Source organism: Sarcophilus harrisii, chromosome 2 (assembly GCF_902635505.1).
Source record: "Sarcophilus harrisii chromosome 2, mSarHar1.11, whole genome shotgun sequence".
Lineage (NCBI taxonomy): Eukaryota > Metazoa > Chordata > Mammalia > Dasyuromorphia > Dasyuridae > Sarcophilus > Sarcophilus harrisii.
In genome coordinates this window covers 414,889,219-414,910,304 of record NC_045427.1, presented here as the reverse complement: position 1 = coordinate 414,910,304, position 21,086 = coordinate 414,889,219, and the positions used below count along the sequence as shown (strand labels likewise).

The following is a 21,086-nucleotide window of genomic DNA, read 5'->3' as shown; positions in this document are numbered from 1 at the left end:
CCAATGAAGAAAGGCAATGATGGTACCAAAGCTAGGACTCTGCATCACTAAGAATGATGATAATTCTCTTGACATGAATGGAAAATGTGGAAAAGAGGGGAAATTTGGGATAGATGATTGGTTTTGGACATGTTGAGTCTGTGATGCCTATTACATGTCCAGTTTGAATTGTCCACTAGGGTGTTAGTGATAAAAGTGTTGAATGAAAAAGAAAACTTAGAGCTGGACATTTAAATATGTTAATCTTCTTCTACATTGAAAAGATAGTTAGCTTCAGATAGGCTGAGCCATCATGAAATAGCAGTATCTAGACAAAGGAAAGGGCCCAAGAGAAGAGGAATTAGATCATAGAGTATATTTACATCCTGGGAGTATAATTTGGATTACAGGCCAGCAAAGGATCCTAAGAAGGAGTGGTAAGATAGGTAGGAATAGAACCAATTGAACATAGTGTTGCAAAAATCCAGAGATCCATCAGAGATCATCATGTGTGCTTCTAAAAATACATTTCTAACCCTGGAGCAGACAAGTGCAAACACTGATGTACCTCCAAGATTGTTATGTTGTAATCTTACAAGGAAGCCACTGTGGTGGGGAGGGTAGGAATGGGAAGTGGGAATAGGAAAAATTTCTTACAGAAGGTGAAAATTGAGCTAAATTTTGAAGAAAACTAGAGAAGCTTCTGGGAGGAAGTGGTGAAAAGGAAGAACATTCCAAGAATAAGAACTAGTCAGTAGTAAAGATGGACTGTGCTATATGAGGGACAAAAGAAAGCCAGTGTTGCTGTGTTGTATTCCCCTCCACTTTATAAATAATATAAAGGGGAATAAAGTGTAAGGGAACTGAAAAAGTACAAAGTGTCCAAGCTATGAAGAGATTTAAAAGTCAAACAGAGGATTTTATAATTGATTCTGATGATAATAGGGAGCGACTTAAATTTATTGAGTAGTAAGATGACATGATTTGCTTCAGGAAGATGACTTTCACAGCTACCTGGATGAAGGTCTGGAATTGGGAGGGATGACAGATTTTGCTTTTGAACTTGTTGACTTTGATATGCCTGCAAGTCATTTTCAGAATCTTAGAATTGGAAGGTACTTCAGAAGTGACCCAGCTCAACCTCTACCTGAACAATAATTTCCCTAAAGTCCAGGAGTCCTCAAACTTTTTAAATAGGGGGCCAGTTCACTGTCCCTCAGACTGTTGGAAGGCTGGACTATAGTAAAAACAAAAATTTTGTTTTGTGGGCTTTAAAATAAACTTCATAGTCCTGGGTAAGGGGGATAATCGTCCTCAGTTGCTGCATCTGGCCCCTGGGCCATAGTTTGAGAACCCCTGCAGGCCTAAACAATAAATCTTCAATGTGTGATTATCCAACATTTGATAGAAGATCTCAAGGGAGGTGATTAATTGTATCTCTGTAAATGTTCCCTGTTGTTCTTACTTCTGTCCTTTGGGTCCAAGAAGAGGCCTAATTTCTCTTATTCATGACAGTCCTTAAAATATTTGTAGATCTCTCCTTTCTCATACTTCTTGTCTCCAGGTTGAATATTTCTTAATCAATTCTCTAATGATGTTTTTGAAGCCTTTTAACATTCCAGTTACTCTTCTTGGAAACAATGGACTCTAGATGTGGTCTGACTAGGGCAGAGGACTGTCAAATTTTCACCTGCTTTCTTTTAAATGTTACAGTGCTGCTAATGCAGACTGACATTGCATGGAAGATGGAATGACCAAACTATTGTATTAAAATGTTTCTTTTCTTTGGCAGGAAAAATGTCAGGATGCCCAGAACCAACGGAGTAGTGGCAGTCATGACTCTTCCAGCGTTGTTGACCCTGTTCGTATTCAAACTATGTGAGTAAAGGTTGTTACGTTGCTGTTATCATCCTGGAGAACAGTTTAGTAACTATTGTTATGGCCAGACATAATTGTTATGCTCTAGATACACTAATATTCACTTTTCTTCTTTCTAATTAAAAAGAAAGAGAATTTTCCATTCTTAAAATGATCATGGATTTGGAAGTTGTTAATTTTTCTATGGGAATTAAAAAACAAAACCAAAACTGTCTGTAGAAACTTTAGGAGAAAAAGTGAACTGAAATATGGAGATAGTCATTCTTATTATAATGTAGATGTAAAATTCATGATAGTGAGAGACGCAGATGGATAAATGGGTACTGAGTTTGCTAAATGACTACTCAGTTTAAGTGTGTAGCTGTAAGCCTTGAGCAACCTGAACCAGGGCTCCACAACCAATATACAATCATCCATTAGCTATTCTGGAAGTCTTATAGATCTGAAAAAAAAACACAAAAACCCCTCAGCCCCCAAAGATAATAGTTGAAGACATCAGTCCTATGTTTTCCATCTCATACCACAGGGGTTTCACTGAGCAGGGAGAACTACTTTCCTCAGCTTTCCTTAGTCACTTCGTTTTCTAGATGAGGTGATACAAAATGGAGGGAGTGATAAAATCAACTAAGTTTGAGTTGCCTGGAATTTATCTGTCCTGGGATCCTGACATTGCAAAGTACAAAACAACTCAAGAACAAAGAATATCTTCCCTCTGTCCAGACCTTTGACCAACTCTCCCTTAGTCATGTTCAAGGTCAGGAATTAATTTTTTGAGGGAAGGGGCTTCTGTTTTACAGGATTATAAATATAGGCAGGCTCCTATAGATCATCCTGATGACTTTTAACATCCCTCGCATTTCTAAATCTGTGATTTTATGACCTTTTAAGGCCCCAAGGACTTCTGAATTGTTGCAACGCAACCATTTTGAGCAATTCTCTCTCTCTCCTTTCTATTTCCCTCTCTCCTTGATTCCCTCCCTCACTTCTTCCATCCTTCCATCCCTTCCCCCTTCTTCCTTGTCTCTCTCTTTCCTTCATTTCCCCCCCCTCTCTTCCCCCCCTCCTCATTCTTTCTCTCTCTTACACACATGTCTGGTCTATGAATCAAGTATCTGTTTAGAACACTTAAAAGTTTCTTCTCATTCTATAGTAAAGAAAAAGCTGATAAAAGAAATGAAGAAAAACCATCTATCAGTTTTCTGGAAGAAGATAAAAACCAGAGTAAACCATTTTTTTCTGAGGTGAGTATAGCTCCCCTTCTTCTCTTGTAAGATCCTAGGACTAAATATAGTAAGCTGCTGACTTTCCAGAGAGAATGAAGGAGGGAATCTGAATCAAACTAATGGTGTTTCCCTAGGTAGCTTTCACAAGGAATTGAGGAAGGCAAAGAAATTCCTTTGAGATTCTAGGATAATGTGCAAGTTGTATGTTTCTGCCTGTGCTATCTTCAGACATAAATTATCTGTCAAACTTGCACAAAGTGTAGGTTCATTCTATTAGAATGAACAGAAGTTCAGCATTTAATCTTGGATTACTGCCTTTCTAAGTCAAGAATTTTCTTTCTTTCTTCTTTCTTTTGCCTTCTAAGAGAGAGTTCAGATACCATACTCCAACTCACAAGGAAGAAAATGGCAGACACAGACAGACAAGAATGATCTTTGTTCTAAGTCAAACATTCAAAGTCAGAAGGCCTGTTCCCTTTCTGACATCCACAAAAGAAATGATATGCTTCTCTTCACCTTTTCTTTTAAGGGGTTATTGAAAGAGAAGTTAAGCAAACTCAACCTTTTGAGAGAGAGGTCACATAGAAAGTGATTGTTTTCATTTGATTCATTTTCAGGAGTCTGAGATGTGCCAACAGTACAGGGTCATTCCTAGAGTGGGCTACCTGTGTCCAAAGAACTTACAATATGTGTGTGGTGAAGATGGCAGGACATACAACCATCCCTGTTTGCTGTGTCATGAAAATCTGTAAGAACCTTAAAAGAATCTTAAGAACCTTCCTAAACCTTAGGAAGGACTCAAAAACCCTGCAACTTTTCACTGAAACTTGTTCTTCCCTTCCCCTCCCTTTTCCTCCTTTCCCCTCCCTTTTCCTATTACCTCTTTTTTTTTTTTTTTTTTGAGGTAATCTGGATTAAGTGACTTTTCCAGGATCACACAGCTAGTAAGTGTCTGGGATTTGAACTCAGGTCCTCCTATCTTCAGGGCTGGTCTTTTCATTTTTCCCTCTCTTCTTCTTTGCTGTAAGAAGTCAGATGCATTATATACTAGTATAGGAGTCAAAAGACATATGAGATAATGTCCTTGCTTCATCATCATATTGGTATGTGTCCTTGTGGATATGTCACTTCCATTTTCTGAGACTTATTTCCGCTTCCTTCAACAACTATACTGTTATGAGGATCAAATGAGTTTCTTAGACCAGAAAAATATAGTGAATTCAGAGATGGTTTTGAAGTTATGAAGATATAGGTTCAAGTTCTGCCTCTTGTCTTAAGTTTGACACATGCTAATTGTGTAGCTCTGGGCAAGTCACTTAACCTCCACATATCTCCAGACAGCTCTATTAGATTATAAACTATAGAATAAATTCTGACGTATTGTAGCAAAAAGTAAGGGGAATTCCCCACATTAATGAAATAACGGGTCCAAAGGTGTTGGACAGGGGTACTAAAACATTAAACAATTATATGTAAATATGCAGATAATGTCTATATACCTATGTATACAGTTGTATACATATATGTAGATATAGAATTTTATATAAATATATAGTTACATATATAGATAAATATGTGCAAACATATACATATGCAGATATATATGCAAATATAATTACATATTTGCATACATATAAAGATATATACACATATACAAATATATGTGCACATATATACACACATACATATATATACATAAACATTCTCTCTGTAGAGAAAATGTGTGATGCATGCAAGTTGTTTATGTAGCCATGTATATACATATAGTGCACAACATATACATCATATACATATACATATATACTCACATAATATACATATCTAGAATTATGTATAACTATACACACATAAAAATACTATACATACCCATGACATACTTAATTGCTATAGATACATCTATATATATGGTTACATGCTATACATGAACACACACACAAAATCACTAATTTATAAAATCCTTGATTAATCCTTTGATTCTCATAGCATATCTAGCAGGGATAATAAAGCATTATATAAATGTGATTTGTAATTAATTATTAATATATTTTAGATGGCAGTTTTATTTTATGTATTTCACAGAAAAGAAAACTGAGGATTCCAGAAGTTGTTACTTATCCCAACTCATGGCAATTGCAAAACTGGAACTAGCATCTCAGTCATCTGACTTTTAGGACATTATATTACTAGGGACACTCAATAAAATATTCTAAGATCTTATTGGAAAGAGAGCAAACCAGAGTAGAGAAGAATGCATGAATTAGGTCAGTGAAGCTCGACTAATTCACCTGTCACATTTCTTCTTGCCTTCTTTCACTCTTCTGTTACGTGGGCCTAGGAAAATATTGAGTTTAAACCTTAACTCCTAGAGACTGACTCTCCCTTTCTCTCTCTCTCTCTCTCTCTCTCTCTCTCTCTCTCTCTCTCTCTCTCTTCCTCTCTCTCTTCCTCTCTCTCTTTCTCTCTCTTTCTCTTTCTCTCTCTCATTCTCTCTGTCTTTCTCTTTCCCTCTCTATCCTTCTCCCTCTCCCTCTCTATCCTTCTCCCTCCCTCGCTCTCTCTTGTTTCCTTTCTCTCTCTCCATCTCTTTTTCTTCCTTGTCTCCTTGTTTCAGGTTACATCAAACCAACATCCAAATGCTGAGGGAAGGGAGGTGTGAAGATGAACCTTCAGGAACACTTCCACCAAATACTTCAGGCAGTGTAAGTAGAAATATAGAAATTTAAGATTTAAAGTGGCAAGAGTACTTAGAATTTACCTTAGAATTGACCCCTTCATTTTATAGAAAATTAAATTAAGATTCAGAGAGGATAAATGACTTTCTTGACAAGTTCACAAATATCAGACTCTACTTTGTCCCTGCCTTGACCCTCAGCTTGGCTTTAGACACTTAAGAAACTAAAGCTGATCTCATTTAGAGGAGAGTCACAATTTTCTCCTCTCAGAAGAAATAAGAGGCCCAGATCTCAGCAGCAGGATATGTCACTAGCCAGGCCAGAACAGAATTCTTTGTTAGACAGAATCTTATATTATAGGATGTCAAAACTTAGTGGAGCCTTCTGGTCAACCACTCTCATTTTATAGTGATAGAAATAGATTCAAAATGGGGATGGGCTTTATTTTCATTGATGTTCTATCATAAGACCCAATTACTAGTCCTGGAAACTCACTTTAAGATTTTGATTACATAGTTTTCCTTCTCTAAGATTCAATGCCTTCTTTAAAAAGGATTGTGCCTAAATGATTTCCAAAGTACCTTCCAGACCTAAGAGTTTTTGTTTATAAATATACAAGACAGCAGTGAAAAAGCAGAATAGAAAATGGGACAGAAAGGAGACTGGCTGGATTATCTGTTGGCCTTACTCCTGAGTTTATAGTCTCTGGTCTTTGTCTTTTCTTCCAGAACAAATGAGTGATGAATCAATCGGAACCTTGAGAAAAAAGGTTCAATGCTCAGCCCTGGAAAGTTTGCCTTCACCCTTCTGTATATAAAGAACTCTTCTGAGCATGTATTATTTACAGTGCAGAACAATCCTGAGCTACGGGGAAAGGACATACTGATTTTTAGTCTTCCATCCTTCTCTTCCAGGACTCTATGATCCTGGTGCGGAGACACATGCTGCATTCAGTCAGTGCTCTAGGGCCCCTGGTCACGGTGCTGTCTGTCCATTTGCTTGTGCAATAAAAGTAAAATTAGCAAAATGGCCATCCTACTTTTTGTTTCTGATGAGATGTGAGAACTAAAAATTATTATTCCCGCAAAGGCTAAATAACTGCTTCTCTGACCTTTTGCTAAGTGAGAAACTTGCTGGGTAGACTATACAAGGTCATTCTCATCTCTATCACATACAGACCTAGAAAGACACTCACCTCTATCCTAAATAGTCATTGATATCCATTTTTACCTCTATCCTTCACAAAAAGGGCTATATTCTTTCATATTGTTTTCACAAAGGCAAGGGCTGTTCCTCTTTCACTTCTATTCCACCCAGAAAGGGCCGACCTCCTTCATGTCTATTCAAAAATAGGCAGGGCTAGACACTTTCATCTCTATTTCATAAAAAGGACCATTGTACATCTTTCTTCTATCCAACAAAAAATGAGCCCACTCCAGAAAATCTCATGAAATCCCATATACACAGGAGACAAAATGATGTTCACCAACTTCAATCCTACTTAGGTACAGCCAGACTCATTCTTTCCTTTTTCAATATCTAATAATACTGCTAATATGGCCTCTAACTGTATTATATTTTATACTTCCTGATTCACATTTTGAAGAATTAATGAAATGTTTTTCTTTATGTTTTTTCCTCCCTTATGCAAGCTATGTTGGGTGGTGGCAAGAATAAAAAGAGCTATTCTGGAAATATGTGTATATCCCTAATAAAAAGACAGAGAAGGAAAGGTTAGACAGGTAGGAGGGGAATGAAGAAAGAATGATGTCTCTGAAGCTAAAGAGGAAAAGATAACTCAGTAGTACTGAGTGGTCATGTTTCAGAAGGTAGATAAAGGTCAAGGAGAATAAAAATGAAAAAAAAGTCATGTCAGCTAAGACATTGGAAATGAATAGGGCAATGGGGGTGGGAGAGTTGATTAATGAGTTGTCTTAGAGAAGTTGGGAGGAAATGGGATGGAACAAAAGAATAATTTTGTGTTTTTGCAGCATATTCTGGATTATCTGCCCTTTTGAGTTCTTAGAACTGAAGGTACTTCAAAATTTCAAAAAATGTGACAAAATTTAGAACCAAAATTATGAGAAAAAGAATAAGCTAAAGTGTGAGTGTGTGTGTGTGTGTGTGTGTGTGTGTGTGTGTGAAGAAGCTAACTGTGGTCACTAAAAATGTACAGCTTCTCAAATTCAATCCATTCTGAATCTATTTAATTCTAAACCCAATTCATTGTCCATAAACAACAATCTCTCCAAAACTGTATCTCCATTAGGTTCAGAATTTTCTTCTATTGCTCATTGGACTGATATCTTTTGAATGACTATACCTTTTATTAAAAATTCTCTGCATTATCCTGGGTCTTTATGTGATCAAGCCAAAGAAACCATAAGCAGGGGCATATGGATATGCTCCATATATAAAATTCTTCCTTTTAGGCTCTGTAGGACGCTTTCTTTGTTGAATATCTTTGAAGAACATAGATCTTCCAGGTTGATGCTTTTCAGGGGATCACTGAAAAAAGTTTTCTGTACTTACATTTAATGATCTCAATTCATTCTGGGGAGACATCTAGTTGGACAGAAATCTATAAAGGCACATTTTGTTTTGAATTTATTAAAAATCAGATGAAACCATATATTTTTTCTATATCTTTCATTAATTGTGTGATTGTGAAGAAAAATAGTCTGCTATAAAATCATATATAGAGTTTAGGGTGGGGTATGTGTGACCTTAGAGATCATTTACACCAGAGATGTCAAATATATGACCAACATACTTGAGCAGGCCACAATACTCCCAACTGAACCAGATTAAAATGTATTGGGAAATATTTAATAAAATATATACAAATATTAAAAATACAATGCAAAACAACATAGATAATAAGCATGGATAATACAGATAATATTCCATCTTAAAAGTAAGTCAATATGTGGTCTGTAGGGATAATTACATGAACAATTGACCACCACTTTCAATTTGAGTTTTACACTATTGATCTAGACTCTCTGCTTCATTTTGCAGATGATGAATGTGAGGCTTTTAAAGTTCAAGTAATTTAGACAGCAAAACTGAGTGTAATCTTTCAGAGGGAAAAGAGATATTTAATAAAATAGAGGACTTTAAAGTATTACCAATAAAAAGACCAACTGAATAAAAAAATTGACTTTCAAATAGAAAACAAGAAACGCATAAAAAATTAAAGATGAAATAGAAATCATATGGGATTCAGTAAAGTTAAACTGTATACATTCCTTCATGGGAAGATCATACTTATAAGACTCTTATCATTATTAGAGTAGTTAGAAGGGTTATATACATAAGTTATGGGCATCATTTCATTATGATGGGATGACCTAAAAACATTAAGGAGTGAAAAAGAGGGTTATACTGGAAAAGAAAGGAGAGGTGGAATGGAGAAAATTATCTCACATAAAAAATGTACACAAAGAAGAGTTTTACAATAAAGGAGGATATGGGAGGTAGTGTGAGAAAATACTTGAACCTCACTCTCTTTGAATTTAGTTCAAAGAGGGATTAACATACACACTCAGTGGGGTATAAAGATTTATCTTACAGGAAAGTAGAAGGGGAAGGGGACAAGAGAATGCTAAGGGAGGGATTGATAAAGAATGGCAGTGGCCAGAAGCAAATTGATTTTTGAAGAAGTACAGAACGGAGAGGGAGAGAAAGGGGGAGAAAGGGAAAGAAGAAGAGAGAGAGAAGAGGGAGGAAGAGAGCGAGAAAAAGAGAGAGAGAGAAATTGTAACTGTGAATGTGAATGGAATGACTCATCCATAAAATGGAATGAATAGCAACCTGCCTTAAAAAACATAATCCAAAGCTTTTTCTTTTTTTTTTTATTAATTCTTTTCTCAAAGGAAATATATTTAGAATAGAGAAACACTCAGAGTAAATAATGTTCTACATCTAAATGTTTTAGGTGAGATAAAAAAATAAGTTAATAATCATTATTTCAGACAAATTAAGGGCAAATTAAATCTAATTTAAAAAGACAGGCAGGGAAATTATATTTTGCTAAAAGGTATCATAGACAATGGAGTAATATCAATACTAAACACATGCACTCAATGGTATAGCATCCAAAAAAAAAAAGTTAAATGAGTTAAAGGAAGAAATAGATTACAAAATTATGAGAGTAAGGAACCTCAATATTCCTATATCTGAATTACTTCAATCTAAATAAAAAAGAAAGAATTTAAAGTAATTAATAGAATTTTAGAAAAGTTAGATATGATATATATCCCTAGAGAAAACTGAATAGAAATGGAAAGTCGCACATGTTTTTCTCAGCTGCATATGGTACATTCATTAAAAACTGACCTGGTATTAGAGCATAAAAACTTCACAACCAAATGTAGAAAACAAGAAATACTAAATATCTCATTTTCAGATCAATTTGCAATAAATATCGTGTTCAATAAAATCCTATGTAGGTGGATTAAAATTAATTGAAATCTAAATAACTGCATCCTAAGAATAAGTCAAAGAAAAAATAACATACCAACATTTAGATTAAAGAAATTGACAATATGAGACAATATAACAAAATTAATGGAATTTAACCAAAGTAATACTTAGGAAAAATTTATATCTTTTCATTGAGATTTACTCAATTTAATTTAGAGCATTATTAATTGAGAAAGCATTAAGAAATGGAAAATGAATAATTCTGATTACATTAAATTAAAAAGGTTTTGCACAACCAATGTAGTCAAGATTAGAAGAAAAGCAGGAAAAGGGGGGAAATTTTTACAGCAACTTTCTCTGATAAAGTTCTAGTTTCTCAAATATATAGGGAACTGAGTCAAAACTATAAAAGTAAGAACCATTCCTTAATTGCTAAAAGGTCAAAGGCAGTTTTCAGAAGAGGAAATCAAGGCTATCTATAATCATATAAGAAATGCTTTGAATTACTATTGATTAGAGAAATACAAATTAAAGCAACTCTGAGGTACCACCTTACATCTATTGGATTGGCTAATATGACAAAAAAAAAAAAACAACAACAACAACAAAAACTGATTCAACCATTTTGGAGAGCAATTTGGAACTAGGCTCAAAAGGCTATACGCCTACATACCTTTTGATCAAGCATTTCTATGATTAGGTTTGTATCCTAAAAAGATCAAGAAAAGAGATAAAATCCTAAGTATACAAAAATATTTATAGCAGGTTTTTGTGGAGACAAAGTATTAGAAAATGAAAGAACGTCAATAATCAGAGAACATCTGAATAAGTTGTAGCAAATTATTATGATGAATGCTATTGTGCTATAAGAAATGATTAACAGAATGGGAAGAATTATATGAATTGATGCAAAATGAAACATGCTGAACCAGGAGATCATTGAACACAGTAATAGCAATATTATAAGATGATTCACTGTGAATAACAGCTGTTTTCAGGAATAAAGTCATCAGAGATAATTCCAAAGAACTAATGAAAAATGTTATCTATCTCCAGAGGAAGAACTTTTGGAGTCTAAATGAAAATCAAAGCATACTTCTTTTACTTTCCTTTATTTTTTTTATCTGTGTTATTTGTTAACATTGCTAATTGCAGAAATTTATTTTACATGATTGCATATATAAAGTCTATATCAAAATGCAGGTCTTTTCTTTTTTTTTTATTTTATTTTATTTTTTTTATTTAATAGCCTTTTATTTACAAGATATATACATGGGTAACTTTACAGCATTAACAATTACCAAACCTCTTGTTCCAATTTTTCACCTCTTACCCCCCCCCCCTCCCTTAAATGGCAGGATGACCAGTAGATGTTAAATATATTAAAATATAACTTAGATACACAATAAGTATACATGACCAAAACATTATTTTGCTGTACAAAAAGAATCAGACTCTGAATCATTGCACAATTAGCTTGTGAAGGAAGTCAAAAATGCAGGTGTGCATAAATATAGGGATTGGGAATTCAATGCAATGGTTTTTAGTCATCAACCAGAGTTCTTTTTCTGGGTATAGCTAGTTCAGTTCATCACTGCTTCATTAGAAATGACCTGGCTGATCTCGTTGCTGAGGATGGCCTGATCCATCAGAACTGGTCATCATCCAGCACTGTTGTTGAAGTATATAATGATCTCCTGGTCCTGCTCATCTCACTCAGCATCAGTTCGTGTAAGTCTCTCCAGGCCTTTCTGATATCATCCTGTTGGTCATTTCTTACAGAACAGTAATATTCCATAATTTTTATATACCACAATTTATTCAGCCATTCTCCAACTGATGGACATCCATTCAGTTTCCAGTTTCTAGCCACTACAAAAAGGGCTGCCACAAACATTCGTGCACATACAGGTCCCTTTCCCTTCTTTATAATCTCTTTGGGATATAATCCCAGTAGTAACACTGGCGGATCAAAGGGTATGTACAGTTTGATAACTTTTTGAGCATAGTTCCAAACTACTCTCCAAAATGGTTGGATTCGTTCACAACTCCACCAACAATGAATCAATGTCCCAGTTTTCCCATCCCCTCAACAATCATCATTATTTTTCCTGTCATCTTAGCCAATCTGACAGGTGTGTAGTGGTATCTTAGAGTTGTCTTAATTTGCATTTCTCTGATTAATAATGACTTGGAGCATCTTTTCATATGACTAGAAATAGTTTCAATTTCTTCATCTGAGAATTGTCTGTTCATATCCTTTGACCATTTTTCAATTGGAGAATGGCTTGATTCCTTATAAATTAGAGTTAATTCTCTATATATTTTGGAAATGAGGCCTTTATCAGAACCTTTGATTGTAAAAATATTTTCCCAGTTTATTGCTTCCCTTCTAATCTTGTCTGCATTAGTTTTGTTTGTACAAAAACTTTTCAGTTTGGTATAATCGAAATTTTCTATTTTGTGATCAGTAATGATCTCTAGTTCTGCTTTGGTCATAAAGACCTTCCCCTTCCACAGGTCTGAGAGGTAAACTATCCTATGTTCCTCTAATTTATTAATAATTTCATTCTTTATGCCTAGGTCATGAACCCATTTTGACCTTATCTTGGTGTACGGCGTTAAGTATGGATCAATGCCTAGCTTCTGCCATATTAGTTTCCAATTTTCCCAGCAATTTTTATCAAACAGTAAGTTCTTATCCCAAAAGCTGGGATCTTTGGGTTTGTCAAAGACTAGGTTGCTATATTTGTTGACTGTTTTATCCCTTGAACCTAATCTATTCCACTGATCAACTAATCTATTCCTTAGCCAATACCAAATAGTTTTGGTAACTGCTGCTCTATAATATAATTTTAGATCTGGTACAGCTAAGCCACCATCATTTGAAAATGCAGGTCTTTTCAAGGAAAAAATTGGGAAAGAGGGAATTTGGAATACAAAAGTTATGAAAAATGAATGTTAAAAAGTATTTTTACAGGTGATTGAGAAAATAAAATTAAAAAATTTCAGAATATTAGAAAAGGTCATCTTTCTAAAACACAGGTCTGAGCCATATCATCTAACTACTTATTACTATCATAATAAAATAGAAACATATCTGTTTGGCTTTTGAAGTCCTTTATTGGTCTGGGTTTTCTAGCATCAAAAGACGCTTTCTTTTGAAGATATCAGCTCACATGAAACTAATTATCATCTCTATGGAAAACTTTTATATACCCACAATTCGTCTTTCCTCTGGGCTCAACTTTGGTATCACTAGCTGCCTATTGGACAATTTAAACTGGATGCACAGTATCTCAAACTGAACATGTCCAAAGTAGAATTCATCTTGCTCAAACTTTTGCCTTTCTTCCACACTTTCCACTTATGCCAAGGAAGCCATCATCATTATAGGCATGAACATTACCACCTTGACAAATTTTAACACTTGTATCTCTCTAACATATCTCCATCTCACTATTCACATAGCCTTCACCTTAGTTAAGGTCCTCCTTCTGAAGTTTTGGTATTACTTGCTAATTAGTTTCCTTTCCTCAAGATTCTGTCTTTCATAGTCTATCTTAAGCACATATTTCAAAACAGTATTTCTAAGTTCAGGTTTGACTATGTCACTCCCTCTCTCACTATATTCCATTATATACATACATATATGCACATACATACATTTATTCATCCATATACACATCTATCTAGATAAATGTGCACAAAGACTGCATTAAGATTTTTGTAACAGGATATACTTAGGGGAGATATCTCCATCTATATAGATATCCATAGTCACTCTGGAGGGTGTAGATGAGATATATACATACATACATATAGATATAGATATTTCCGTCCAAGGTCTCTCAAAATTCAAAATAGATAGATGGTAGAGATATATAGTTAGCTATGACTATAGATATATTTGAAATATGCATATAGGTATATGTAGACATATATTGATGTAGGTGTGTGAAAGCATACACAAACATGAAGTATTTTCCAGATATCATTTCATTTTAGCCTTACAACAATTCTACAAGGTAGTTCTAAAGTATTATTATCTTGATTTTAAAGAGGAAGAAATTGATCTTCAGAAGATTGATACCTTGCATAGTTATACAGATAAGGATTAAAATTCAACTCTTCTTAAAATAAGTGCAGCACTTGGAGCATTGGCTACATGTTTTCACCTCTAATAAAAGATGTTAGAACCTAGGAAACAGGGTTTCTAGATTGTCTGATCCTTATAAATGAGGAAATTGAGGTTCAGAGAGGCAAAATGACTGGTTCCAGATCACAGGACAAGTTGGTGGAAGAATCAAAACTAGAATCCAATTTTCCCAATGCCATTATCCAGTTATTTTTTCCATTGTACCTTGGTGCCTGATGGACTCCAGATTTTTCTGTGGACAGAATGAAATATATTCTGGGGAATTCCCCATCTTTCTATACTGGCATTAAGAGAATAAGACATTTTTACCTTAATTTTGCACTTTGCCTGTCTGTATCCTTTAAGGAAAATGCTTTGTAACCTTAACGTTTTATAGAAACATGAGGTGTTAACCCTGCTTTTACAATCATACTGGCCAACCTTTGTTCTAATCAATAATGAACACTAGGTGTCTCTCATGCTCAGAATAAAAGGGCACCTCTGTCTCAAGATTGTTTCAACTGAACAGTGCCTTAAGGAGAGCATCGTAAGGACCTTAGAGCTTATATCTACTGCAACCCAGTCATGTCTTATCAGAGGATACTCAGATCCAGAAAGATAAGGGCACTTACTTCAAGTCATAAAGTAAATAGCAAGCCAATATTCTAACTCAGGGTCTCAGACTCCAAATTCATACCTTCTACTACAATGTGCTCTCTTGGACTTAATACTATCATAATTAATTATGCTTAAATTTATGAAGAGCTAACAAGTGCTATCTTCATAACAATAATTTCATCATTGATAAAATGAAGATAATGATATTTATATTCTGGCTAAGTTATCATCATGGCAAATTAATACTTATCTAAGACTTATTAATAGAGTCAAGACTCAAACATAGTTCTTCTACGTAGTTTCAGAATCTTAGGGACAAGTTTTTGCTTTTCTCTGGGTCTCATTTTCATTATTTATGAAATAAAACTATTAAACTAAATAATTCCCAAAGCCCTTTCAGCTCTGACTCCCTGAGAGAGGAGACTAGCAATCAAGCCAGAACTCAGTTCAGGTTTCCACAGCTTTCTTTAATGATACCGGATTGTCCCAGTTATTAGTGTCTCTGTGAGCTACCTAATAATGATATAGCTAATACTTTGACCTAAGCTGTTGAACGTTATTTCCCTTTTCCTTCAGATGCAACTTCTGAGTCACTGAAGTAGATATGTACCAACCTTTGGCAGGAAGCTTGTGTCCAAATAAAAGGATTGAAGATTATATATATATATATATATATATATATATATATATATAGAGAGAGAGAGAGAGAGAGAGAGAGAGAGGAATATATATATATACACACACACACACACACACACACACATATATGTATATATACAGACATACATACTATATACTTGTGTGTTTTTAATCATTTTCAGTTTTTTCAACTCTTCATGTTCTTTTTGGTTTTGTTTTGTTTTGGGGAGGCAAATTTTTTAAAGTGACTTGCCATTTCCTTCTCCAGCTCATTTTACAGATGTGGAAACTGAGGCAAATAAGAGTTAATTAGTGAGTATCTGAGGATGCATTTGATTTCAGGAAGATGAGTCTTTTTGATTCTAAGCCCTGTGTTCTGTTTTTACGTGTGTGTGTGTGTGTGTGTGTGTGTAGATAGATAGATATAGATATTGTTAGTTTGCTTTATTTACCACTCTCAGCTATGGGTCACTAAGTCACTAAATGACAGTGGATTAATTCTTATCTTCTCTTTGCTGCTTTTTCTTCATCACTTTTCTTATCTTGAGCTTCCTTTTCTTAGTAAGAAAAAGGAAGAGAAAGAATATTGACTCCTACAAACAGAGGAGTGTGGTACAGTACAAAAAGATCTCACTGTGGCATCAAAAGGGATAGGTCTGAATCCCAGGCCTCCTTTTAACCATCTGTGGTCAATGGGACCAGTCACTTAACAATTCTGAGGAAGTTGGCCTAAAGTCCTTTCTAGTTGTAGATCAAGTATCTTGTGTTAATTAATTTCTAATGTAATTACCTACATGTAATATTATCATATGTGAAGGCAGAAGGATTATAATATTGGACCCAGTGTCAAAGAATCTATCAATTACTAATATAGCTTTGGATGAGATGCCTTCTGTCTATTAGTCTGTTTCCTCATCTACAAAATGAGGGAGGATGAATTTCATGATCTCTAAGGTTTCTTCTAGATATAAATCAAAAGATCCTCTTAGATACATGATCAAAAATACTTGCCAACTCTCTTATACTCTATACTCTTTTTCTGGCACCAGCTTGTCCCCATGGACCATATCCCTCTGATTAATCTGCTTAGGCCAGGTTAGGCTAATGGCCTGGAACATTCTGTGTGCTTTCTACCCTCTATGATTTTGCTCATACCTTCCCTTCTGCCTAGCAGCCCTTCTTTCTGGCCTATTTGCTCTTCCACTAACTGCCTTCTTCCCTGTTCCTGGGTTATTGCTGATTATTATAATATATTCACTTCTCACCTCCATTGGTAGAATCTCTAATTTCTTTTCCATTTCATTTCTGGTACGATCTCCTGCCTAAAACCTTTCTTGAAAAAAACTTTTCTAATAACAAATGCTAGTTTGTTATTGGTGTTTTCTAATCTCAAATTTTTTTTATGTTTAATGATCTCTGTAGATTTGCTTTTCCCTCCAGTAGAATGCAATTGCTGAGTGTGCAGAGATTGTTTTTCATTTTGTTTTTGTAACACCAGACATTAACATAATACCTTATATAAATTTAGAGCACTTTGTAAAATCTTATAGGATTGAAGTGTCTTCTATAAGACCTGACTTTAATGTTCTCATCTCAAAAAGCCTTTCCTCATCTTACTCCAGCTAAGACTGATGTTTTTTTCCTTCAAACCCAATTCACTTCTTTTGCACCTGCCTATTGGTATGCAACCTACATAGATTTGTATTATTTATGAATGTATCTTATTTCTCATTAGGTCTTGCATTACATGATGAACTCAAGAAAGAATCCTAAAAAGTTTCCATATCTATAGTATTTAAACTTTAAAAGAGCCCTGTGAAATAGGTGTCCCCATTTGGAAGATGAGAAAACTGAAGTTCTTAAAAAGAAGTGGCTTACCAAGGACCACATAGCTAGTTATGTGGAACTAATACTTTACCATTTTCCTTCATGTACATCTTTCTTCCAAGTCCAGCTCCTTTATTCGCCATATTACATTACTTTGTTCTGCTTCAAAGAAATTCACAGTAGGCCCTCAGTATTTGGCCTGAATGTGTACTTGTCTTACTCTCCCTTGTTTCTCAATAATCTGGATATTTGCCTTTTTCTCCATTTGATTGGAAGCTTCTTGAGTGCAGCACTTATGTACAGTCTTTGTCTGCATTCTCATGCTGAGTGCATAACTCACACAGTCAGCCCTTCAGAAATATTGGCTGAATGGATCTTGAGTTATTTTCATTCCTTCCATTAGGTCTTGATCAAACCATCTCCAAGTTGACAGGAGATGAACACGTGGAGCAATCTGAGCCTCCTTTCAAGAAGTCATCATTTATTTACATCATTTCCTCACCATGGTCCACTTATTACCATAGATATTGCCATCAGGAAATCACACTGGATTACTTTCTCAAATACAAATTACATTGTATTACATTGTATACATTGTAAATACATTGTATAAATTATCAGTCAGGCTAATGAACTCTTCATGGACAGCTGGGTGGCAATGGAATGCACAGAGTGATGGACCTGGAGTCAGGGAGTCTCATCTTCCTGAGTTCAAATTTGGGTTTAGACACTTACTATATATATATATAGAGAGAGAGAGACACTGAGCATGTAAGTTTCCTAACCTCTGTTTGCTAGCTTCATCCACAAAGTGGGGATAATAATTACATCTACCTCATACAATTGTTTTGAGGAGCAAGTCAATTCTCGAATGTAAAGTGTTTAGCAAAACTTAAAGTGTATAAATACTATCTTGCTCATGAGCTCTGTTTAACCATTTAAATTGCCATTCTTCATCCCTGGTGATATCTAAACAGATGATGAATGATTCTCAAGAATGGTGAATAAGAGATTTCCAGCCTGAGCCAAGATAAGGCCAGGTCACTTTTGAAGTCATTTCCAACTCTTAGACTTTGAGGATTAGAGATTCTAAATTAGAATCTAAGATTCTGAGTGATTGTTTTTTAATGTTTAAAAATAATAAACATTTAGAGTTCTGTGTTTCAAAGAATTTAAGAAGGTCAGTGTTATAAGGTTCTGAAAATCCAAAGAGTTCAAGTGTTTGAGATCATAAGAAATTAAAGTTGGGTCTTTGTCTTCAATTCTAAGCATTTTGAGAGATTTAGGATTCTGTTGTTCTAAGGCCCTAAAGTACTGGAAGTCATGGGCTAATTGTGGTTCAAACAAGTTACCTTCCTAACTGCTCATTAAATGATTGTCAACCCCCATACCTCCTCCACCCCCCAGAACTATAGAAGCCTCAGGATCTTTCCCTGGCCCTAAATTTGGGGTCCAAAAGGCTAAGTTGGGGTGTAGATGCAGAATTTCCAGGAAGAAATATGAGTGTCTGAAATTTTGTTACCCTTGAGTGTTAGGAGTTTCCCACGTGTCTGGATTTTAAATTGTACCTGTGCCTTTAGTATGATGATTAAGGAATCATAAGTTGTGAGTTCATACTTAGTCAAGTCTCAAAGAGCATTCACCCACTTGATACATTGAAGGATTAGGATGGGATGTATTTGAATGGACTCAGATCAAATATGTGAAATAGTGGACAGTCTGCATTCTGGGGTATATGGAGCTGAGTTCAGAACAAGATGGGTCTAGATGTAAGTGAACAAATCCTGCATATAGATGCTGAAGTGACTGAGAGACATGGGTCTATAGCTAATTAGCTTGGTGAAAAATGCCTAGGTCTGTGATTACAAAGACTTAATAGACATAAAACTTGAGGTAGCACAATTCTGAGTCCCATTAGATAGAAAGGAGAAATAGGCTTATAATTGTCAACATAATATGAAAGTGTGCTTGTGTGTATAGTATTCTCAAGTAATATTATGGGTCTCAGAAGAATGAAAAGCCTTGTGTGAAACAATGCAAAATGAAGTAAATTCAAGTAAGAAAACCTCATACTATCACAATGGTTGGTTTTTGTCCTTCATTCTCAAAGAGAAGCAAAATGACATCATTATGTTAGGGTCGGGTTAGTGTATCTATCTGCGGCTATTCAGACCGATATAAGCTCATAATGCTCTGCCATAAGTCTGGTACAAATAGTCCTTTTGAATAATGCAAATGGAAATAACAACTAGAAGAAAACTTTGAATGATTTTGTAGTTTTAATGACAATGAGCTTATTTTTGAATAATAATTTCAAAATTTACTTCTGTTCTTTGCAGAGAATTAAGAATATTGAATATACTGTCAATTTCAGGTGATGTGTAGCTTCTTTTTTGGAACTGCTTTTATTCCTTTCTAATTTTTATTCCTGGTGACAAAGGGTAGGTAGACCAATATGTAGGAAGGAGACTTGGAAATGAAAGTGACATTAAAAATACAAGCTATCAATACAAATTAAAAGAAAAGATAAGATATCTGAACATAGAAGAATCTATGAATCTTTGAATATTAGTCTAGAATTCTAGCCTGCAATAGAACCAAAGCACTGCCTGCAGTTTCAGATCCCAATATATACTTATTTAAAAAAAAAAGTTAATCTGTACTGAGAAAGAGTTACTTCCTTCTGGCAGAAAGTTATGTTACGGAATCAGAGAATGGGAATAAAGGCTTCCACACAGAGCTTCCACAGAGCTCTTGATGTCCCTTTTACAAAAAGGTTTTGTCCATAGAACACTTGCTTTCATGAGGTTTCCTATAAAAATCCTGGGTTGGATCATTCTTTCTACTGCAGAAGAATCTACCATTCCTCATCTGGTACTGGAATTCAAAGTATCTGTAAAAGGAAGAGAAATAGATCTAACTTTCAGTTTTCTATTGATTATTTGCATGAGATGTTGGAGGGAAGGAAAGTTAAGGAACGTAAGAGAAGTTTTTGCCAATCCTTTCCACATTCTCTTCCTATTTTTACAGTTATTGGTAATATCTTTGCTTAAAAATCTTCAGTGACTATTTTTCCCAAGGAAAGTTTTAACTTCTCTAATTGGAATTGAAGGCCCTCCACAATCTAATATTACTATACTTTAAAATCTTGTTATTTTCATTTACTTTTTGCTGATGTCAAAGTTGGCATCTTTCCCTGTGCCTATATATCCTGAGCTATTCTGCCTCTGTTTCTTTTTTCATATTATTCTCTAAATCTAAAATATTCTACTTTCTATCTTTATCTGATAAACTGTCCATCCATCCCTTAAAGTTCAAATTAAATCCTACATTATCCAAGAAAACTCTGACTTCCTTCTGACCTAGATATTTCCTAAATAGAAATAGCTTACAATGTGTTGAATCCAAGAATCTTGGGAATAGTACTTCCATAGGACTTTTGGCTCTTTTTCTAATCCAGGATCCATTGTCATCATTGAAAAGAGCAATCATTTTGGAAATGAGTCTACTTTTCTTACCATAAATAAAACAAACTGCTAACCAACTATTACTTCCTGGAAGGTAAACCCAAGGCTTTTGGTGAGGCAGCAACCATCACAACACAATCCTGTGCCAATCTAGACTAGGCAGCTTGATATTAACCCAGGAAACAAGTTCCATGCAGATGGAGTCTTGTGATTACTT

At 34.9% G+C, this 21,086-nt stretch overlaps 1 protein-coding gene across 1 annotated transcript in view; it reads left to right on the top strand.

Annotated features, from left to right (window-relative positions):
* SPINK5 (serine peptidase inhibitor Kazal type 5) overlaps positions 1 to 7,160 on the top strand; it is a 59,072-nt gene extending 51,912 nt beyond the window's left edge. Inside the window, exons 25-29 of the mRNA XM_031953711.1 lie at positions 1,772 to 1,857; positions 3,008 to 3,098; positions 3,698 to 3,828; positions 5,692 to 5,779; positions 6,481 to 7,160. Of these exons, the coding sequence (XP_031809571.1) occupies positions 1,772 to 1,857; positions 3,008 to 3,098; positions 3,698 to 3,828; positions 5,692 to 5,779; positions 6,481 to 6,489 (405 nt within the window). The 3' untranslated portion in view covers positions 6,490 to 7,160. The remainder of the gene's footprint in view (positions 1 to 1,771; positions 1,858 to 3,007; positions 3,099 to 3,697; positions 3,829 to 5,691; positions 5,780 to 6,480) is intronic.
* Positions 7,161 to 21,086: the final 13,926 nt, after the last annotated feature.